The sequence below is a fragment of the Vulpes lagopus genome, chromosome 18 (genome assembly GCF_018345385.1).
Source record: "Vulpes lagopus strain Blue_001 chromosome 18, ASM1834538v1, whole genome shotgun sequence".
Classification (NCBI taxonomy): domain Eukaryota; kingdom Metazoa; phylum Chordata; class Mammalia; order Carnivora; family Canidae; genus Vulpes; species Vulpes lagopus.
In genome coordinates, this window is record NC_054841.1 from 10,535,729 (window position 1) to 10,559,438 (window position 23,710).

The 23,710-nt window shown below is 52.5% G+C and overlaps 1 protein-coding gene across 3 annotated transcripts in view; it reads right to left on the bottom strand.

Annotated features, from left to right (window-relative positions):
* The window catches only part of BCAS4 (breast carcinoma amplified sequence 4), a 56,538-nt gene that overhangs the window by 27,959 nt on the left and 4,869 nt on the right, over nucleotides 1-23,710 (bottom strand). For all 3 annotated transcript variants that reach the window (XM_041733414.1, XM_041733412.1, XM_041733413.1), the window contains exons 2-3: nucleotides 13,131-13,202; nucleotides 6,195-6,296 (exon numbers count right to left, since the gene is read on the bottom strand). In XM_041733414.1, the coding sequence (XP_041589348.1) occupies nucleotides 6,195-6,296; nucleotides 13,131-13,202 (174 nt within the window). The remainder of the gene's footprint in view (nucleotides 1-6,194; nucleotides 6,297-13,130; nucleotides 13,203-23,710) is intronic.

Consider the following 23,710-nt stretch of genomic DNA (forward strand, 5'->3'; position numbering starts at 1 on the left):
GCCAAGGGCAGAGCGGGGACTCAGGTGCTCATCTATCAGGCTGCAAAGCCTTCTTTGTTAAAAACAAGCATTTTAGAAACTACCAAAATGTTCACTTTAATAGCAGGATATGAGAGAGTCTCAAACTCAGAGGCTGCTAAGGGGCAGGCAGGTGACCAGCACGGGAACGGGGGCTGAGTGGAGACAAGGATGGCCCAGGAAGCTGGGCCCAGGCTCAGGGGGGCCACTCTGCTCCAGGCCTCTGATGAGAACATCCCAGTTGCAAAAAGAGAAAGAGAGAGAGAAAGAGAGAGAGAATAAGAACATTCTGGGGTCAGACTCCGTGGATTAGAATCCAGGTTGCGCCACTTACTAGTTGTGCGTCGTCTGGCAACTTACTTAATTTCTGCAAGCTTCAATTTTCTTTTCTATTAGTTGATAATGATGACAGCATTTTATTGAACACGAACAGTACCAACTCTGCTAAGCACTCAAGTGCTTAGTACATACTGAGTTCAATAAATGCCAGGTATCATTTTGGAAAAAAAAAAAACTGTAGATTTTATGAAAAGTCCCCAGTTTCTATCAATATTAGCAATAAATCCACAATTAAAAGAAAAATATTGTGCAGGCCAAGAAAAATTCAACCTTTTTTGTGGTATCACAAAAATCTGCATCCTTTTTTGTGGTATCTTCTCATGCCTTTCTCTACACTCAGCACACGTGTGTCTGTGTGATGCTTACGCATGTGTGTATCTAAGCATGTTCACGTGCATGCCTGGGTGTTCATATGCACATGTATTTAACATGTGTGCATCTTATGGGCATAGATGGCTAAGGTGACGCCAGTGCTGCCTCAGAAAAGCCTCACCTCTGTGGGCCAACCTTGCTCCCACAATGACTAGAAGGGAGTTTCTCTCACCAAGAAGAGGAAGGAGGACATCTTGGGGCTGGGCCCTCCCAGGGAGCCTCCCTTTGCTAGAATGAACCTCATGCCCCCCCACCACAGCCTACAGGGAGCCCGCCATCCAGCCCTGCCCTCTCCTCCTCCCACACACCAGGCAACACAGGCCTCCCTCAGCTTCCCTGAAAAGGCCAGGCCCCACTCACCACAGGGCCCTGCCACCTGCTCTCTCCCTGCTGCCCTGCTCCGTCCTTGATGGGAAGGGGGTGGGGAGTGCTGCCCATCTTTCAGGCCCTGAACCAATTGTCCCCTCCAGAGAGGCCTTCCCTCTCTGCGTAATCTACCACGGCCCCCATCATCGTGGAGAACCCCGGTTCCCTGTCTTCTCACCCCTCTTCACACTCCGAACATCCTGCCTGCTTATTCAGAGTCTGGCCTCCAGAGTGGAGGTCCTGAAAGATCCGGTGTGGTATCGGGGATGTTCACAAGGCCAACACCAGAGCCTGGGGCCTCGCAGGGGCTCGGCCGGAGGTGGGCACATGGGCATGAGCACGCGGGAACGCATGCATCCTGAGCAAAGAGGTACGGGACAGCCTGGATGGCAGCACCGGGGCACCCCACCTTGATCCTAGGACCCCGGGATCAGGGGCTGAGCTGAAGGCAGACGCTTCACTGACTGAACCACCCAGGCACCCTGTATTCATTTTTAATACAAAAACTGAGAGAAGCCCAAGTGCCTGCCTGAGAGGTCCCCAAGCCCCTCCTGGCAGGTGGCACAGATCTGAGAGCAGGGTGGTGCTGGGCTCCCTGGAAGCCCCCTGACCCTCCAGACAGCTGGGGGCCCATGGCCAGCTGGGCGGAGCGGCGAGCGGCCGTCCCAGACAGACTCACCTCTCAGCCTGTGGCAACAGCCATTAGCACAGCAGTGTCCTCACCAAGCACCTGAATGTGCCAGCTGCTGGCCTGACACCCTCATGACGTCTCCGTCAGGATGGAAGGCAGATTCCCAGTTTACAGAGGAAGTCATGGATGCCCGGAGAAGGACAGAGCTACACGAGGGACAGATCTAAGGCCAGGGCCATAGGGCTCTAGAATCCACCTGCCCAGATACAATGTTAGGGTCTCCTAAGGTCTCATAGTGGGAAATAGGTATTTTTCCCATTGGCTTCAAATCCATGACCCTCTTAGACCAGCTTAGTTTGTCCTCTTTTTATTTTTAATTTTTATATTTTTTAAAGATTTTATTTATTTATTCATGAGACACAGAGAGAGGCAGAGACACAGTCAGAGGGAGAAGCAGGCCCCATGCAGGGAGCCTGATGTGGGACTCGATCCGGGGTTTCTATGATCACACCCTGGGCCGAAGGCAGCGCTAAAATGGTGAGCCACCTGGGCTGCCCAGTTGTTTTTCCTCTTTTTAATAGAGGCCCAGTTACAGAGAAATATCTTTATTGTAAGGAAAACAACAGCCCAGGGGAGGTTGACACAAGGCAAATGCCTTTTGACCTCCATGTTGGGGATACTCCAGGGCAGAGTGGGGACTGTGGCAGCCTGGAGATTCATATCCCATTGAAGGGGGCAGCTGCTGCTCAGCTCCAGCTGCTGGAAGTAATAGGGGCAGGGGCCTTGGGGTTGGTCATCTAGCACCCGGCCACACAGCACGGTGCTGGACCCTGCTGGCATCTGACTTTGTGATTTCCATCTAAAACTTGGTAGTAGTTGCTGGCCTAAGTGTAAAAAAACGCTAGAGTCACTTTGGAACACGAGTGGCAGTTCCCAAAGAGAGTTCCAGAATGGCCTAGCCATTCCACTCCTAGGTTTTCACCTGAGAGAAATGAAGACATATATTCACACAAAACTGAGACAAGAATGTTCACAGCAGCATAATTCTTAAGAGCCGAAAAGGGGAAAGGACCCAGGTACCCTTCCACTGATGAAGGATAACACAATGAGGTGTATCCATCCACACACTAGAATATTATTTTCAGCCATGAAAATGAATGAAGTTCAGGGGCACCTGGGTGGCTCCGTCTGTTGGGCATCTGACTTCTGACTTCGGCTCAGGTCATGATCCCATGGTCTTGGGATTGAGCCCCACATTGGGCTCCCTGCTGAATGGGGAGTCTGCTTCTCCCTCTCCCTCTGCCCCTCCTCTCATTCGTGCTCTCTCTCTTGCTCACTCTCTCATAAATAAAATCTTAAAAAAAAAAAAAAACAAGAAGTGAATTAAGTTCAGACACGTACTATAATATGAATGAATCCCCAAAACATTATCCTGAGCGAAGTAAGCCAGACATCGTAGGCCCCAAGTTATATGATTCCATTAACACGGAACATCCAGAAGAGGCAAATCGGTAGAGCCAAAAAATGCATAAGTGGCTGCCAGGGGCTTGGGGTGAGGAGCAACTGCTGACGGGTGTGGAGTTTCTTCAGGACAATGATGAAAATTAGGAACTAGGTAGTAATGGTGATTGTACAAGCTCACAGATACACTGCGTTCTTAGCATATTTTCACTGTTCCGTGCATTCTGAATGGAATGCTTCAAGAAAATCATTTTGGGGGGCATCTGGGTGGCTCAGCTGTTGAGTGTCTGCCTTTGGCTCAGGTCGTGATCCTGGGGTCCTGGGATCAAGTCCCACATCGGGCTCCCCGCAGGAAGCCTGCTTCTCCCTCTGCCTGTGTCTCTGTCTCTCTCTTCCTATGCCTTTCATGAATAAATAAAATCTTAAAAAAAAGAAAAAAGGAAAAGAAAATCATTTTGGACTTTTGTAGGGGGAGAAATAGTAATTGTGATCCCTTTGAAGGGTCCTGTCATTCTCAGCACAGGGCCCAACTCCATGACCTGGCCCAACATTGTCAGTCTGTGCCCGCCACTGCACGCTCACCTCTGACCTTGAGCTCTACAACCCCCACAACCGGCTGACGGGCCCTGTTTCTGGCAGCCTCGGGTCCTCTGTCTCCCACTGGCCACTAGCAGGGGACAAGGAATCTCGCGCCCATCTCAGGGTAGCTCAGAATGAGCGTTCAACACACACTGGCCGAGTCAATACTAGTAAGAGTTAGGTTCATGGGCCTCACTGCTGTCACTCCATTTTACAGGGGAGCAGAGGCTTGGGATTTGCTGGGGTTCACATTCATCAGGATTTGAACCCAGGCAGTGAGGCTTTAGAGCCAGGGGCGGGGGGAGCTACTGGTATCCCGTGGGTGGAGACCAGGGAAGCCACTACACATTGTATGATGCACAGGAGAACCGCACAGCAGAGAATGTCAGGCCCCCAATGTCAGCAGCGCCAAGGCAGGGATACCCTGCTCTGCTCTAGGGGCTCTCCCGTCTCCTCTGTGGCTTCCCATCCCTCGGGATGAAGGCCAAAACCCTGACCTTGGATCTCATGACTTGAACAGCAGGGCTCCTGCTGCCAACTTTCTGCAGGCCCACTCTGGTCATGTTCCCATACTCTGGCCATCCCAGGATCCTTCCAATGTCCCCCTCTCCTCCTGCCCCAAAGCTAAGCTCCCTTCCTGCCTCTGAGCCTCTGCCGGAGCAGTGCCCCCTGCCCATCCCTCCCAGCCAACGCCACTCCTCTCCCCCTCTTCCTCCAGGGACCTGAGAAGCCACTTCCTTCCAGAGCACCCGCCTCTCTGCAAATCAGCCTTGGCCACTGTGGTCAACAGAATGGTCCCCAAAGAGGTCCATGACCTCATTCCCAGAACCTATGAATATATTACCTTACAGGGCAAGAGGGCAAGAGGGATTGTGCAGATGGGATTCAAGATCCTGCAACGGGGAGATGATGCTGGATTATCCAGGTGGGCCCCAGGTAATCACAGGGTACTCGTCGGAGAGAAGCAGGAGGGTCAGAGTAAAAGAGAATCTGGGAGAAGCTGCGAGAAGGGTGGAAGTATAGGCAGGGCTATGAGCTGAGAAATGCAGGGGAAGCTAAGACACAGAGGCTTCCCTAGAGCCTCCAGAAGGAACCAGCCCTGCTGACACCTCAATTTTAGCCTGTAAGACACATTTTGGACCTCCAACCTCAGGAGCTGTAAGATAGAAATCCATGTTGTTTTAAGCCACTAAGTCTGGTTATTGATGACGGTCAGAGGAGTGCTCTGTGGTCGGGTCTCTCCTGCTGAAGCACGGCCACGATGGCACCTGTCTTTCTCACTGGGGGGGCCCCGCCGTGGCACACAGTAGGCCCTCAGTAAGAATGAGTGGACTGATGGCCACGGGAAGAGCTGGGCCTGAGAGCCAGGCCAGCCCAACGAGGCCAGAAATCTTTACATTTTCTTTCTTCTGTCAAACGTGTGGAATAAAATTCAAATGAATCAGCTATTCCAAGGGCAAAGTTTTAATTATATTCCTGCCTCATTCTCTGCTGACAAGAATGTTAACTCTCTGCTAACTCCAGCGTTGGCTGTCATGCTCTTTTCCTCCGTGGCTCGGGGGGGCTCACGTCCTCTCTGTTCAGGTGGCCACGATTATAAATGGCAAGTTCCTCCAAGCCTCCTGGTCTCTTCCCTGTGTAAGGAGCCTGGATCCCAAGCTGAGGGCCCCCCCATACGATTAAGAGCTCAGGATGCCAGCTCAAGTCCCAGCTTCAAGGCATTGGCTGTATGACCCCAGGAAAGTGGCTTACCTCCTGGGAGTCTATGCTCCTCCTCTGGGAGCTGGGGCAGCGAAGGTACTGACTTTGTAGTGCAAGGAGAAAAATGAGACACCCCACAGCTTAGCCTGGTGCTCACACAAATAAGATGCAGGTGAGGTAGGTCAGCAGAGAGGCGACAGGGCATGGTGGGGATTGTGGCAAGCAGCAGAACACGAACGACCCCATCCGAGGGGCGGCTGCCATTGGCCCCATAAAATACAGCCCAGGCCTTGCAAATGTTCTAACTTCTCAATTTGGGTCATGCTCAGATGGGAGTTTGTATAAAAATTCCCTGAGCCGTACACTTACGATGTGTATACTTTATGTATTTATACCTTGAGAAATAAATCTTGAGATTAATGTATTTAAGGTATTTAAAGAAATGTGGGCTAAGTGCTATCGAAGCTTCTGAATTTCCAAAAGCGGCTTAAAAGTCAGATTTTTATAAAAAGCACCCTAAGTATTATGTGGGGTACTTTATATAAATCCCTATTTGTCATATTTTTAAAAATACCACGTACACATAGACCCCCTCCTGCCACCAACCCCCTGCACTGGGTCTAACGCCCGACACTCTCAAGGCCAGATCAGCATTTTGGAAGAGAGGATGAAAGAGCCAGAACAAGCCCACAGATCTGGCAAAGAATGTTCATGGTCCTGGACACACCTCTAGCTGGTCCACTCTGGCATAGATGCCACGCATCTCCGTCACTTTGGCCTGGAGGAGTGGGATGTTTTCCTCCAAGATCTGTGAAGTGTCGCTTCTGATCTGCAAGAAACAAAGCAGCTCATCAGGCCCCCTGCCCTGGTACCCCAGCCTCCTGCCTGCCTCTCGGGTTGCCCAGGGTCTGCAGAGCCCTTGTGGATGGCCAAGATGCCGAGCGGCACCCTGCATGGGGATAGGCTGGGAATAGCCCAGAGACCCTGGGGGGTGGGGGGGACCCAGACCGGAAACCACTAATGGTTTTCCCCACAAACATCTGACAATACCAGTCCCAAACGAACGAGCCCCATTTTCCAAACCACCTCACTGGAGCAAACGGAAAGAATCGAAATCTCTCCTCTAAACCCAGGTTGAGATAAGTTTTCACTGCACTGAAATTAATCATACTAATAAGTTTATAATAATCACTAACGTTCATAATAATGTGAATGAAAACCACAGCTGTCACGTATCCAAGTGCGCCCTGCATGTCGACACCGCACTCATTTCCCACACACCGCATCTCATTTAAGTTTCAATTTCTTCTGCTTGGAAGGGCTCCAAAAGTGGCTATGACCTTTATGAAGCCACATCCTTCCCTTGATCACTGAAATCGGACACCTATGTCTCTATTTTCTTTAAGGGCCCAAGGACCAAGCCTAGCCCCTCACACCCGCTGCATGATCCCCTCCCCTGGCCTGTGAACTGGCCCTGGCGACCCACTTCTAACAGAGAGGACTCAGCCCAAAAGGAGAGATGTCACTCTGGAGACAGGGTTACAGAGGACTGTCCCCCCAGCTTACTGGCATTCTCTCTCTCTTGCTCACACACACCTTGCTCCCTCCATCTTTCTCACCTGGCCTCTCCAGGCCTCTCTCCCGAATAAATAAAATTTTTTTAAAAATGAAATATTCAAAAAAAATAAAATAAATAAAATATTCAAGTGATTGAAAATTTGCAACGTGTCTTACAAGTCAGCACCTCTGGCCTATGTCTCCCAGGCATGGAAGGCTGAGCTGAGCAGTGGCTGCTCCTCCAGGTGGGGCATGAGCTCTCTGGCGATGCAGTCGCCACCCCTCCCTAATGCCACACCCCTGCCCCCTCCACTCAGGTCCAGACCCTGCCTGGCTCCTGCAGGTACCTGCATTTTTTACCCTTGACAGGATAAAGCCCTCGATATCTTCCCTTTTTCTGCCAAGGCCCAATTTCAAGAGACATACCCATCCCTCACAAGAGTAAGCTCTGGAGAAATCACCAAGGTGCAGTGATACAACAAAGAGCAGATAACTCACGGCAAGGTCAGAACACAGTGGATCAAACACGAATCTTTTCTTTCTGCTAGTTTTTTTTTTTTTTTTTTTTAAGATTTTATTCATTTATTTGACAGAGAGAGAGAGACAGAGAGTGTGTATCAGCAGGGGGAGGGGCAGAAGGAGAGGGAGAAGCAGGCTCCTCATTGAGCAGGGAGTCCAATGTGGGGCCTGATTCCAGGACCCTGAGATCATCACCTGAGCTGAAGGCAGACGCTTAACTGTGTGGGCCACCCAGGCACCCCCTTTCTGCTAATTTCTAAAGAAACAAATAGGACCAGAACAAGGAAAATCAGGAGGGTCTGGTCCCAGTGACCCACTGGAGTGAAGGGAAGGCTGAGAGAGGAGGTTCACGGAGTGCGCCCTTCCCTTCCTCTAGTTCTGAAGGACCCCAAGAAAGAGGGGGTCTAGGGCCGGGTAAGAAGACCCCTCTCCGAAGACGCCTCTACTGGGGGCTCCAGGGAGCTATTACACTTGCCCGGGTGGCAGGCTGCATGTGCCTGGGGGGGCGGGCGGAATAGAGAGTAATCCTTGGGGGTCTGAAAGGCCCCCAACCCTTTCTTGTGGTTCCACCAGGAGCTGGGAACTGGAGGTGAAGTAAGGGTGGGAGGGGCATGATGCCAGCACTCGGGGCACCCTCGCCTGCGGAAAACAGGCCCTGTGAATCAGAAACTACCTCGTCTTCAACCTTTCGTGGCTGAGGACACTGAGCAAAGACAGAAAAAGGAAATGAGGTGGCCCAAGGTCACACAGCTACCTGGTGGGAGCTAGAAGGTTCCAATCCAGGTTGGTCTGAGGCTCCCAGTGGCACCAGAGGTCTTCACGCGTGCCTGCATCACATCTGAAAAACCAAAGCACGCCCAAGCGAGGCGCCACAATCTAAAACTAAGGATATTTCCCTTAGCAGCCCGGATTTCTAGCTTCTGGTGAAACAGCAGGTGTCCTGGCCACCTGGGAGTCCACGTCCCACGTGACAGCAGTCGGCTGGAGCTGGGCCGCAGCTGCCCCTTTAGCTAACCAGAGTGCCTACCGCGCCCTAGAGCCTCCCCAACACGTTTCTTTGCTCACACCCACTTCACGGGGTCACGTCACAGGCTGAGGTAGCACGTCCTCAGACGCGGCTGAGAAGAGCAAGGAGAGGTCAGGGAAGAATCAACGCTGTCTGGGCCTCTGCAGGGACAAAGCCTCAGCTGGGTTTATGGCCTGGGGTCCCCGCAGAGCCTTCCCTGGCCTGGCCTCCCACCTCCCCAGAGCCGGCCAGGCAGCGGATGTGGGGTTATCTCCGAGCAAAGACGATTGTCCAGGATGATTCAGGGCCCCCAGGAAGAGGAGCCAAATGTACTTGACCCAAGCACACACATCAGTGCCAAATGCAAGTGCTGGCCCAAGGCCAGCAAGGAACTTTCTCCATCCATGTGGGTGAAGTAGGAGTCTGCTGCTCCCTGCCAGGGGTGGGGTTCTGCGGCTGCCCAAACTCCAGAGAACACGCTCATCAGCGTCATGACCTCCTGGTGCTTTGGTCATGATGATGGTGACCCCAGGAGCTGCCATCACGGGTCACTTCATACAGAGCTGGCACCCTGCTAAGCAATTATTTTTAATTGAATGTAAATGACAGCGAAGTGCTCAGGCCCTGAGCGGACAGCTGGGTGAATCTGTACGTGTGTTCACATCGCCTAGGCCTATGCGTAGAACACCCCATCACCCCAGAAGGTTCCCTCGTGCCTCTGTTCCTATGCATTTGGGTTGCTTCTGGTTTGGGGCATCATGAACGAAGCTGCTCTGAGCATCTGCGTACGAATCTTTGTGGACTCTCGTCTTCCCCTCTTGGGTAATTATCTGGTAGTGGGATTGCTGGGATGTAGGGCCAGTGCATGTTTGCCTCTATAAGCATCTGCCCAACTGTTTCCAAAGTGGCTGTGCCTTTCTGCATTTCCACCAGCAAGTGAGCAAGTGTTTCTGCTGCTCCACGTCCCCGCCCACACTTGGTACTGTCGGTCTTTTTCATGGTTGTCAGTACAGACGACGTAGAGGGCACATCCTCGCTCATGGAGTCCGCACCGTAACTCTTTGGAGGAGGTTACCATCATCTGCGGTAGATGAAAGAGGGCTTTCCATTCCTTCCATGAACACATAGGGCTAATGTCCTCTCCCCTTGGATCTGGGTGCACTATGTGACTATTTGGACCAATACAATATGACAGAGGTGACACTGTGTCAATATTCATACCCAAGCCTCCAGAGATCTGGCGGTTTCCACTTCCCGTCTGTTGGAACGGTTGCTCTGGGAGGCCAGATGCCATGCCACGGAAGCCCAAGCTAGCCCTGAGGAGAGGCTGCACAGGGAGATTACACCATCCAGTCCCCGGCCAACCCAGCCCAGACGTCAACAAGTGAGAGGTGGAGCCACACTGGGCATCTCTGCCCCCAGCAACTGGCACGTGGCTCTGATGAACCATCCCCTCTGTGCCCTGCCCTGGCCCACATTATACATTGGTTGTTGTTCGACACCACTAAGTTTTGGGGTAGTCTGATGCAGCCACGGACAATCAGGACCATTATCTCCATTTTGCAGAAGAGAAAAGAAAGGAACAGAGAGGTGAGGTGCTGTGCCCAAGGCCCTACAGCAGGAAGAGTCAGAGCTCAAAGTGGCAGCAACTGGCATGACATCTAAGGTCTAAACAGGTGGCAGGCGCACGCAGGGTAGTGAATCCCAGTCACATAGAGTGATCAAGGACAGGCTGGCAGTGGAGTTAATGCATCAGACAGGAAGCTGGACTCTCGTTCCTAATGGCCTGATGTTACAGGAAATGGAGCAGCTTCTCTCTGGACTGTGCACCAGGGAACCTGGCCTCTCTCAGATCAGATCTCTAACTTGGTCAGTGTTTCCAAAGGCCAAAGCAGGGACACGGGGGACAATGTCCATGGTGTGACGTCACCTGCTCCTCAGAGGCCCCCACTCATCCCTATCTCAGATCAAAAGATAAACGAAGGTCCTGAGCCGAGGCTGAGAGCTGGACTGTGCCATGTGTGCAGACACGCCAGGTAAACTAAGCATCAGCTGTTGGGGCAGGAGGATTTCCACAACCTAAATGGCATCAGCACTGACCATTGTGGCAGAGGCCACGAAAGCATCGTCCTAGACACGTTATATTAAGTCAGGCAACACTTGTTTCTATATAAACTCATGAAATGGTCCTCGCTCCCATGGGAAACCCACTCTCTTCCCTTTCTTGAAACACAGGACCCTCTGGGTCTGGTTATATTTGCCTGCTTTCAGCAGGGCTCAAAGTACAGAGAAACATACTCTGCCATAAAACACACAAGCACGTGATGGACGTACCTGGCTGGTGGCCAAGGAGTCAGGGAGCCCCCACGGGAGCAGTGGATGGTGACAGGCTGGCGAGCTCACATGCTGTCTGCAGTGGGGTGGCCACTATGCAATGCTGGCCGATGCTGGCCAGGCAGGAGCAAGCACCCAAGGGGAGCTTTCCTTCCAAAAGAAGCCAGAAAGCCTGAGTTTTTGCATGATGTTCTATAAATGTCAGCAGCAAATTCCGTTTTCTTTTCCTTCCAGAAACATCCAACATATCTGCAGGCAGGCCTGAGTCCATGGGTCACGTGCGTGATCTCAGTATTAAAATCTTTGCATAAATGCATCTCCAGGCTTCTAGTTAGAGGAGGCTGCCTAACACCTTGGCCTCCAGGTGACACACACACAGGTCCCCCCACCCCCCCACCACAGGAAGCCTTGACGGTTCCTAAGATAGGGTGGCTGGGGCCCTCTCCCCATCCAGGCTGGCTCCCATCCCAAGCTCCCCCCTCAGGCAGATAGTGGGTCTCCTTTTGAGGAGGAGGATGGCTGAAACATGAGAACAAAATGTCCCTGGGTGACCAGTCCACCTCTCTTCCAAACCTGCCCCCTACCTCTGGGCCCCCACAGTCTACACTGTGCCCAGCACACCATACCCACAGGTCAGAACCTCTGCCTGGACCCCCGCCCTCCCCAGCGGCTGAATTCCTTCTCTTCCTCCTTCAAGCCCCAAATTAATCACCACCTGTTATGCAAAGCCTTCCCGATTTCCCAGGCAGAATGTAACGCCTCTGCTCTTCATTTTTTTTTTTTTAAACAAATTAAGTCTTAGGATCATGTGCCCAGTTCTTTCTAGACCCCCTCTCTCTCTTCAAAACCTCTGCAGTCTCCTTTTGCACCTTGAATACACCTTCAGGCTGGTGCTTCAACGCCGGATGACAGCCCTGACCGTAGGCAGTGGCGTGTGTGTGTGTGTGTGTGTGTGTGTGTGTGTGTGTGTGTGAGAGAGAGAGAGAGAGAGAGAGACAGAGACAGAGACAGAGCAGACTCTGCATCCTCAGGCTCACCGTGGCACCCAGTCAGGGAAGGTGCCCAATGGCTGGTGATGAAGAAAGGATGAGCTGTTCAAAGTCTGTCTTGTCACTCGGCTCCCACCTGGACTCACACCCAAACTAGAAAATGGGTTCTCAAGAGAAAAACACACACAGGTCCTGTTGGGGACATTTCTGTCCTGTTCACTGTTGGGTCCCCAGAGGATGGATGACACGAGATAGGTCTGTCTGTTAAATGAATGGGAAGGACAGACGTCCATCGTGTTGCGCTGCTTCAAGGAGAAATGAGGTGACATGGGAAAACACGCCTCACGCTGTGCCTGGTGCCAAGGAGGTGTTCAATAAACGTCCAGGGCTGCCGTTACTGTTACTCCCTTGGGCTCTCACAAACACTTCTCCAGACATGTGCTTCACAGGGACACAAATCTACCCCTCTGGGTCCCAGCTGGGCTTCCTCGGCTCCGAGGCAGGGCCTGATCACAACATGGAGCTCTACCCTTTGGGCCTTTGAGCAGAAGCCTTAAACCCAGGTGGCTGAGAGCTTCCAGAAAATTCTATCACTGCTCCTCCGGGCCCCACGCCTGGCTGGCTACCATCCTGGGCACACAAAGATCTAGAGAAGGTTTTTACATAATTTGGAGTGGAGACCTTGTCTTCTGGGCGCCTAAAGGAACCATCTTCCATCTTCTTCTCGGCCCAGCCAAGGGGATTTGATCCAACAAAATGGAGTGGGAGGCAGAAACGGGAGCGCAAAAGGATTGGAGAAGGAGCCTGATGCCCAACCCTGCCTCGGGCTACAGCCTGGGAAGAGGCTCCACCTAGGCCCTGCAGGCCCGAAGCCATTTCCTGGCTGTCTCCATGTTTGCCTGGCGGACCTTGCAGAGCTGAGGAAAGTTAAATATAGTCTTAGCATCCCCGCTGAACGGCTCCCCACATCGGTGCCCGAGAGTGCCACCTGGTGGCTCACTCCAGGCTCCTCGGTAGAATAAGAGCCATCTGGGGGGGATGGGCGCCACCAAGATGGCCGCCTCAGGAAGCCTTGGTGTTGAGAGAGCGAGAGTGTGACAGAGAGTGTGCACGCGGTTTGCCTCTCACCGCTGGCGGCTGCCCCATTCCTTCTGGTTGCTAAATCACCACCAAAATAAAATGGCTTCCCCAGAAAACTCCAGGATGGGCCTGGAGTCTGGCCTGGGCCTACACCCAGGCCTCCCGGGCAGGCACTCACCATGTCAGTCAGGCTGCAAAACTCTTCCAGCCTGAGGAGCATCCCCTCGATGGTCTCCTCCACCTCCTTCGCCTGGAAAGAGACAATATTCTGGAGATTAGCAAGTGGTTTCCAGGGAGACAAACGCCCTTCACTTTTTTTTTTTTTTAAAAAAGCAAACTAAATCTTAGGATTATCTGCCCAGTTCCCTTCAGACCTCCTTTCCCTTTTCAAAACCTGTCCTAGCGTCACTTAAAATAGTGATAAGCTGGCCACGCTCTTGACGCCTGCGGACGGAGGACTGGTTAAAGCCACCGTGGACCATCCACTCCAGGCAGCTTTTCACCAGAGAGGAGATAAGCGAACACTAGCAGGAAACAGGACAAAGCTACCCTAATCATCCAGTCATCGTCCTCATCCAGATGAGGGAACCGAGGCTCCAGGGTGAGGCAAGCCCGCTGGAGATCACACAGTTAGCAAGGGGTAGGCCAGGGTCGCCACGCCCACAACCCCAAAGCCTGCTCTTACCAACTTCGAGAAGTGTCCCCTGACACACACCGTGGACAGTTAACGCAAGAGGCAGAAGACCTAAGAATGGACGCGGTTTAACAGAAAGGCCTGGAACCACGCAGACCAGACTGCTAACAGCTAGGGGACGTACTTACACTAAACAATTATTCAGTCTAACATTTAGATTTAACTGGGTGTCCTGTGGTTCACCTGGCAAATCTATCAGTAGTGCTGCTTGGCCCTGGGGAGCAGGAATTGGGGGACAGGGTCTGACCAGGGAGACGTGAATGCCTTACTCAGTCCAAAACTCTAGGTACCAGGGCTGGGCGGTAACGTAATGAGGGTCATAAGTGAGCAAAGCAGGCCGCCGGGGCTCATGGTCATGTGCCCAAATCTAGAACAGCCAGCCTCCAGCAGCCATCAGTAAACACAGACTCGGGGCTGCCAGGGCCTTCCATGTTTCAAGAGGAGCCAGAAATTTTAATTTTATGGAAAATGTCCCAATTTTTAAGTGGTAGCACAGATTCATGAGCTACCAAGCACGGGCCAAGCCAAACATGACCGGGAAAGGGTCTGCCAATTTACAACCCCATTTAAATCGCTTGTGCAAAAATTACTTCGGACCTCATTTCCCCTCAAGTATGTACCATTTTTCATGACTTCTAAAATACCTGTGTTTTGTTTTGTTGCTATAATGACCAGGCATCTAGGAAGAGAGTTCGCCTAGCACGTGAGCCACTTGCTCTGGCTTACCCCAGGCCAGACGGTTCTGCTCCAGGGAGGTGACACCAGACGTTTCTGGGCAGGCCCGGTACCCGCGGCCCGACACCTGAAGGCTCCCCTCTTCACCCACTTGTCCCGGGAGAGATGTTTACTCAGGGCCAGGGCCTGCTGCTTGCGGCAGGAGCCGTCGCTACCACAACAAAATAAACGGCTGTGCAAAAAAACATCTTTCCGGCTGGAGTAAAAATAGTACCGAGTTGCAATTTTAAACTCTGGAACCTTCATCTCACAGCTGGGACTATTTCTGGGCCTGCACGGGGGAGGCTTGACGGTGAAGGGGACCACAGCGGAGGCAGGCCTGAGAGACACACAGGAAGTTCTCTCCACCTCCAAAAAGTAAGATCACAGTAAAAAAAAAAAAAAAAAAAAAATGCCCTTCGAGCACTAAGGAGGGAAGACAGAGCCCAGAAGCCACAGAGATGGGAGACAGGAAGGCTGGTGGCTTCCTTCTGATGGCAGAAGGGATGAGACGGGAGAATAGTAGAGGGGCAGGGGAGACTCCCTCCAGGGTGCAGACGTAGGCGCCCCGCCCTGGACCTGGTCCCAACACGCTCAGGAAGGCCAAAGCTGCGGGGAGACACAGAAGCCCACACCCACCCTGGAGGGGCCACCCCCTCCCCAGCGGGGTCTGAAGCTCTTTGCCCAGAGGAAGCACATCTCAACCTACTGGGCAGGGCAGCCCTGGTGGCGCAGCGGTTTAGCGCTGCCTGTAGCCCGGGGTGTGATCCTGGAGACCCGGGATCGAGTCCCATATTGGGCTTCCTGCATGGAGTCCGCTTCTCCCTCTCCCTGTGTCTCTGCCTGTCTTGCTCTCTCTGAATAAATAAATAAATCTTTAAAAAAAAAAAAAAAAAAAACCTACCGGGCAGGTTCAGAAAGAGGCCTGTCAGTCCTGGGTTCAAATCCCATCTTATCTTTTGCCAACCATGGGACCTTCATTCAAGGGCTTGACTTCCGCCTTTTGGATGGCTCCCCCGTGACAGCAACTGCCACACGCATGTGGCAGGGCTGTTAGGAGGTTACCCTCACGGGACGCCCAGCGGCTCAGTGGTTGAGCGCCTGCCTTCGGCTCAGGGCATGACCCCAGGGTCCTGGGATCGAGTCCCGCATCAGGCCCCCTGCACAGCGCGCCTGCTTCTCCCTCTGCCTGTGTCTCTGCCTCTCTCTCTCTCTCTATGAATAAATAAGTTAAAAAAAAAAAAGGTTAACCTCACATAATGAATGTGGTTAAATCACTTAATGGAGGGCTGACACACAGTAGGTGCATAATAAGCAGTTGCTTTACGCATCTCTCACTCTAGGTAATAAAAACAATGGGCCATTGCTATGTTTGGATTATTTCTTTCGATTCTCCCAAGAACTCTATCCAGCAGGTGCTGTGATTTCCCCCTATGTACGGACTGAGAAACAGGACCAGAGAGCTTACGTCACTCGCTCAAGGTCACACAGCTAATAAACACTGAAGCCACATCTGACCCTGAGCACTGGGAGTCTGAAGTCTGCAACTACCAGGAGGCTCTTTGGAGAAGGAGCTACTGTCAGCTACAGTCTCCATCCTCACCTGTCCCCCCCCCTTCCAGGGCAGTGCCCCCAAAGCTGGAGAGAGCAGAGAAAGCATCTGCTGACTGGCCAGCTAAGGAGGAACAACCCCGAGACATTCCCAACCAACAGGAAGGAGCTCGGGATTAGCCAACCCGCCATGCCCACAAATCATTCACAGGACAATTTTCTCTCAAGATAATCCCCTAAGTGGCCTCAGAAATGAGAGTCCTGCAGGCTGCAGCCCACACGCCTTTTTAACCAGCCCATAAGCAAAATGAATGCCCTCGCCATCCTGTGCAACTCCCTGGGCATAAATTGTCCTGCTCCAAGGGGAAGAAAGCAAATGGCTCACCTAGAGGGACATTCAGGGCACTGCCAGCGGGGACGGCAGGAGGGCATTTTCAACACATGGCATCTACTTTCTTCTTACATAAATCTCCCAAAGTGCCAATCCAAGCTTCCCAGCTGGGCGTGCCAGAAAGCCAAAATGGGACAGCCCCTGCCCCTAAGTGACAGGCACCAAAAAAAACCCACAAACAGACCCTCCGCCACGGTCTTCTCCAGCTCAACAGGTGGAAACTCCATCATCTGTTGCTCAGGCCAGATACCTGGGAGCATCCTCAACGCACCTTCCCTTCTCAGCCCACCCCAGCCAGTGTGTCTGCAAATCCTCTCTGTTCTGCCTTCAGAATTAGCCCGAAGACAACCTCTTCTGTCCACCTGCCTGGCCACCACCCCGGCACCAGGCACTGTCCTCGCTCGCTGCTCCTTGTTTCCTCTTTGGCCCCCACTGCAGTCCACTCCCCTGGAAGGTCCTGTCAAAACCTAAGCCCTCCTCACCTGGCAAGCTTCCACTGTACTGCCTCACCGCCACCAGTATGGCCACAGCCACAAAAATGGAAGATGACAAGTGTCGTTGAGCATGTGGAACCCTCGCACACCGCTGCTGGGAGCGTGACAATGCGCAGCTGCTTCGGAAACCAGTCTGGGCACTTTTTCTTTTCTTTTTTTTTTTAAGATTTGATTTATTTATTCATGAGACCCAGAGAGAGAGAGGCAGAGACACAAAGAGAGGGAGAAGCAGGCTTCCTGCATGGAGCCCAATGTGGGACTTGATCCCAGGACCCCGGGATCATGTCCCAAGCCAATGGCAGATGCTCAACTGTTGAGCCGCCCAGGCATCCCTGAGCATTTTTTCAAAAGGTTAAATGCAGAGTTACCCTGTGACCCAGCAATATAGCCCAGAGAATTGAAAACATGAGGTTCTTACAAAAACTTGTGCATTATTCATGATAGCCAAAAAGTAGAAATAACTCAAGGTCCATTGGGTGATGAACGAACAAACAAAATGTGCCACGTCCACACCGTGGAAATATTATGTGGCCATAAAAAGGAACGTCGGTCTGATACATGTTATAGCGTGGATAATCCTCGAAAACATGAAGCTGAGTGAAAGACGCCAGACACAAGAGGCCAAGCACTACATGATTCCTTTCAGGGGAAATATTCAGAAGAGGCAAGTCCACAGACAGAAAATAGATCACGGGCTGGGGCTGATGGGGAGAGAGAGAATGAAAGGAGCAGTGCTAATGGTCATGGGGTTTCTTTCTTAGGGGATAGAAATACTCTGGAACTAAGTCATGGTGATATTCACACAACATAGTAAATGTACTAAAAACCACTGAACTGTATACTTTAAAATGGTAAGTTTAAAAAAAATGGTAAGTTTTTTATGTTACATGAATTATATCTTAATTAGAAAAAGAAAAGTCCTCCCTTGTCCTCAGCAAACACCTAATAGAGGCCTCGCCTACACCATCTGGGCCCTCCAACTGCTCTCCAACCTCACTCTCCAGAGCTCACTCCCCACAAAACATACCAACCATTGTCCTCACCCCAGGGCCTTTGCATCTGCTTTACCCATCACTGACAAAGCTCTCTACACACTTCCTTCAGGCTTTGCTTAACTGTCTCTTCTCAGTGAGGCCTTCCTTGGCCTTGCAGTCCCCACCGCTCCCTGTCTTACACCAATTTATTTCTCTCTTCAGCCTCCATCACCAACGTCTTATATACTTTACCTGTTTCCTGTCATCTTCCCCCACCAGAATGAAAGCCCCTAGAGGGCAGGGATCTTAGAGCCTTTCACTTACGCTTCCTTACCCCTGGATCTGGCCCAACCCATGTCTTGCTCTGACCAACAGAATGGGTGGGAACAATGCCTTGTGACATGAAGAGACCTTGCAGCCTCTGATTCACCCTCTTGGAAGACCATGGCCATGCGAACTAGTCCAGGCAATGCTGCTGGAGAAGCCAGAGGACAAGGGTGGTCGCGTGGAGAACTGAGACGCCCCAGCTGGCACCAAGTGCCCGACCCGAATGAGGCCACACTGCAGCGCAGCCAACCCTCCAGCTGCATGCAGTCCCCTGACCAAGCCCAGCCAGCATTTCGGGAACAGAACTGCTCAGATGAGCTCCGCAGACCTGCAAAATCCTGCGCCACAATATGGTGGTTGATTTCAGCCACAGAGATGTGGGGTGGTAGGTTACCCAGCAACTGGTACCCGATTCAGTGCCCCCAGGAAATATTTGTTGCAGGAAAGGAAGGAAGGAGGAGCAGGGAAGGAAAAAAAAGTGAGCAAGGGAAGGAGGAAGAAATGCGCCCTCCCAGTGGGGCCTAGATGGTTCTCCAGGCTCACCCTTGCATGTTATGCTGTGTGTTCCTAACTACACGCTGACATCTCTCTGCACCTTGGTTTCCCATTTGAAAATTGGGGGAAAACAATCCTCTGAGTCTGTCTTGAGATGGAAGCTGAGAAGTGTCAATGAAGTAATTTCTCTGGGTTACTCTCGGTGAGATGCCACAGCCGTACAAAAGATGGCTGTAACTGGGACCCTACCAAGGCCTCCACATTCAAATGCAACGGACACAGAAGCCAGGCAGGAGGTGAATACGAGGGAATGTGTTTTGTGCACGCTGCTCATTTTCAGTTTCTCACTTTTGGAAGAGACCTTCTACTTTTCTCTAAGGAACACAGTAGCACAAGCAGGATAATGAACAGCAGCTAATGCTCAGATTCCAGGCAGAGAGACAACAGGGAGAGGTGGGGATTGTGGCTAAGAGGAGACCCCTCCTCCCTCTAAAGGAGGCAGCTGCTACTTGACCCCAGCAGAGTGAACCAGGGGGAATGTGCCAAACCTGTTTTTTTTGAGACAGAGAGTGATGCAGGTATTTATGCAAACTTCCCAGTTTGAGAATTCAAACCCTGCCCCCCGCCCCCAAAAATAAAACACAGTAGGACAGACAGATAAACCTGTCTGCAGGCTGAATGTGGCCTTGAAACTTCTGCTCTATCTGTGCCTTCAGAACACAAGGCTATATGGGGCACCTGGGTGGCTCAGCTGGGTGAGCATCAGACTCTTGGTTTCAGCTCAGGTCATGATCTCGAGGTTGGAGGATGGAGCCCAACATGGAGCTCCGTGCTCAGCGGGGAGTCTGCTTCTCCTTCTCTCTCTGCCCCTTCCCCCACTCACGCTCTCTTCCTAAAATAAATAGATCTTTTTTAAAAAATTAAAAAAGCAAAACCAAGCACATATGAATTGTCCAGAACAGGTAAATTCAGCGACAGAAAGTAGACCAATGAGGGGCATTGGGGAGGAGGAGCTAAAGCGTATGGGGTTGCTTCTGGGGGTAATGAAAATGTCCTAAAACTGATTTGGGTTGATGGTTGCAAAACTCTGTGGATAAACAACAACAAAAAAACCCATAAAATTGTACACCTTAATTGTATGGTATATGTATTATATCATAATAATGCTGTTTACACATACACACACGCACGGGAGTCCTCCTAGGAAACCACAAGGTCCATTCAGCTAGGCCAGGAACAGGGCCACTGAAGACCTAGACCTCCTGTTACAACATTTTGAGAGAAGCCAGACATTGGATTTTTTATGAGAAAGCTCCCACTTTTTAGAATTTGGCAACTACTTAGCATTTTTCAAATCAAATCACAGTGCCAGCCAGAGGACACCCACTTGCAGCCACATTGAGTTCCAGGGAGGGTTTTCCGGCTTTCACTGACACCAAGCCTGCGTCTGCCCGTGTCCCCGGCATCCTCCAGCCAGGCAGGGCTGGGGTCCCCCAGTACGCAACAGGGGCAAAAATTAATTGGCCCAAGGACTGTAGGGCCTGCCCTCACCCTGGGCACGCAAACAAGAATGTCACCTCTTCTCCCAAAGCAGTCCTGGTGGCCCCTTCAGATGACAGCAAAGTAAAGGTCTCCCACTAGCCTGACAGGAGGCAGAAAAAGCAGCCCCATCTCCGTGCCCTAGATGGAAGGGCTGGAGTGACAGTAGGAAGCCCCCGGGAGCTGGGGGCCAGCAGGAGCAAGGGCCATGGAGAGCAGAGGGGCGATTCTCTAGACAGTGCTTGGTGGAACTGCAAACCATGAAGGATCCGGCACGTTAGGTGACTACCCCCTTCCCCAAGAGGGGACATGGGAACTCCTTCCTCTCAGGCCCCAGCCAGCCAACAAGAGCTCCCATCCAGCCCTCGAAGCCCCCTTGACCTGGAGGTTTGAGTGTCCAGAAAAGGCTGCCACTCTACCCTATAATTGCCCTGACCCCCGTCCCCAAAAGGGTTTATTTGGCAACAGCGGCCAAAATTTAAAACACAGGTACCCCTGGACCCAGGAATTCCCCCATTAGCTATTTACCCTGCAGACGTATTTGCACAAGTGCAAAATGATGTGTGTACAGAGATACTCTTGCAACAGACTCTGTGAGAGGAAAAAAATCCATGTAACCTATAGGCCCATCAATAGAGGAATGGCTGACTGAATTGTAATCCAGACAATGCAATTCTGCTTAGCAGCTAAAAATAAGCAAGCAGCTCTCTATGTATTCATATGGAAAGATCTCCAAGACGTACTGAGTGGAAAAAAGCACGATACGCAAATGGCATGTTACAGGTGGGGATGGGGAAGGGGCCACAGACAGGAACGGAGCCGCAAAGGGCCCGGGAACTCGTTGCGAGGGAGCTCCCTCACCACTCCCTGGCCACTGGGACCTTGGGATTTTGTGACATGCGCACATACTTTTTTTTATAAACAAAACTTATTTTTTTTTATTTTTTAAAAAATATTTTATTTATTTGTGAGAGACACAGAAAGAGAGAGAGGCAGAGATACAGGCAGAGGGAGAAGCAGGCTCCCTGCAGGGAGCCCTACGTGGGACCCGATCCCGGGACTCCAGGATCAGGCCCTGGGCTGAAGGCGCCACTAAACCGCTGAGCCACGCAGGCTGCCCAACAAAACTTATTTTAAAAGCAAAACCAGGGATCCCTGGGTGGCGCAGCGGTTTGGCGCCTGCCTTTGGCCCAGGGCGCGATCCTGGAGACCCGGGATCGAATCCCACGTCGGGCTCCCGGTGCATGGAGCCTGCTTCTCCCTCTGCCTGTGTCTCTGCCTCTCTCTCTCTCTCTCTCTCTCTCTCTCTGTGACTATCATAAATAAATAAAGATTAAAAAAATGTTTAAAAAAAATAAAATAAAATAAAAGCAAAACCAACTCCAATTTACTTTGAAAGAACCCACAGGCCAAATTTCCGTCACACTGGCACCAAGGAATAAATTCAGAACCCAGGGTGGCTCATGCGGATCGTGTGCTCAGCCACTGTGTTCTGCAAACCAAAAACTGGAACCTAGGCTGGGCTCACGAACGCGGGTCACAGAGTGAACCCCGGATTTCTAGGCCCAAGCGAGGCCCTGCTGGCCGAGTGAAAACTCATGATCTTCAGCACAAGGGAAGGGCTGGATAGGGCTGAAATCCCCACCGCCGAACACAGTACAGAACAGTTAGCGTGAGTCAACCCCCACACCTGCTCTGTCCCTAAGGACAAAAGCGTCTCCCATGTATCCTCCCTCCCAGCACCTGGCACCCTGTCTGCACCCAGTACCTGCTCAATAAACGTCTGGAGAATGAGTGAACAAGTGTAGCTGACGTTCCCAGCCTGCCAACCACGGGCCAGACCCTGTACCCCACGCTGCCTGTGGATTAGTTCATCCAAACCCACAACCACCCTCTGAGATGAGCGGACAAGGCACAGGGGGCTCCGAGTACAGGGCCAAGGTCTGACCCCAGGCCAAGCGGCTTCAGAGCCTGCGTCCCCCCACCACTAGGCCTGAGCAGGAGCAGGATTGGGGGAGTCCACACAGCCATAAAGGATGTTTCTTTAACTGATACACATGAAGTCACTCAGTGCTGTGGACAAAGCAGCGGGCAGGACAGACAGGGTCCCTCGTGGGGCGCCGCTGGAAGCAGGGCCTTCACAAAAGGGGAGAGGTCCCACTGCCGCTGGTAGGAAGTGTGTGGCCCCAACCGGGCTGGCCATCAGAATCCCCGGGGGAGCGTTTATCAGTCCAGGCCCCCAGCCCTGGGCCTCACTCACAGGTGCCCCCCACAATCAGCAACCACACTGATTTTCCAACACACCGATCAGTCTAGGTCACTCCGGCCTTAAAAGCCCGCTGGAGAGCTTTCAGGATCCCAGTATCTGGGGGGCGCCCACGCCAGTGACATGAGAATACCCGGGGCGGTGGTGGTACAGGTGGAGGGCACCAGAATTATTTTTTGAAGATCCCCAGATGACTCCAATCTTGGGCAAAGTTTGGGTACCATGCCCTCTACCACCGCTCTCAACCTTGGCTATGCCCCACCCCAGCCCAGGAGGCGGCTTTGGCTTCATCTTCTATTTAGAGATGCGTGAAAGAGGCGTGGTTTCCTTGCCCTTTGAGTTGTTGCAGGTGCCACACACACACACACACACACACACACACACACACACACACGCCCCGTGCACCCTGCCCCTCTTCCCTGGGGCCACGCACCGCAGGTGGCTGTGAACGGTCCCTCAGAGCCCACTCACTCTGCAGCCGCCGCCTGTCCACGGCACAGAAGCATCCAGAAGCATCACTGTCAACCAGCCTATGTCACAGGCACTGAGCTCATTGCCCATCTCTGCGACCCCCTCTGTTTGAAAGCTTCTCGGTTGGTGCCCAGGCTCCCGGCTGACCCTCCCCCAAAGCACGTCCTAGTAGAAGAGGTTGTTCAGACCCAGGGATGGTTCCTCCCATAGCCCGGGCGGTCTGCGGGGACACAGGTCTTCTGAGTAGCCGCCTTGGCCTGGGCTCCTCACACCCCGGGAAGGTCCTGATTCAGGAACGTGGCCCACTCAGTCCATCCACGTGGACGGCCACATCTGTGGGCCCCACTGCCGCTCCAGCCCTTCCAGCTCCAGCCCCTCCAAGCCTTCGGGCCCTGCAGCCATGAGGCCAGAAATCTGATCACCCCTGCTGTGGCCCGCTCACCCCTGCTCCCGGCCAGGAGCCCAGGATCGAATCCAGAGTCCTCCCCCTGGCCCAGCTCTGCTCACCCTGGCCCTTGGCCGCTGAGGCCCACCCACTCCCTGTTCCTCCGTCTGCTCCTCGGGCCACGCGCATGCTGCTGGATCTCGGCCTGGTGGTCCCTCCCAACCCAACCTGTGTGTCTCCATCAGAGTCCCTCTGCTGTGTCCCTCACGGCACTGCTTGAGCATTACTGGTCCGCTCATCTCCCTGCCTGCAACGCCAGTCCTGGAGGACAGGCCCCGCTCTGCCTCGCAGGCCTCTCCCCGGACCCAGCACAGTGCCCAGCACACAGCAGGTTCACCGTAATGACCTGGGGAATAAATGAATACAGAGCTACATCTTGAGACAGGGCATCTGAACC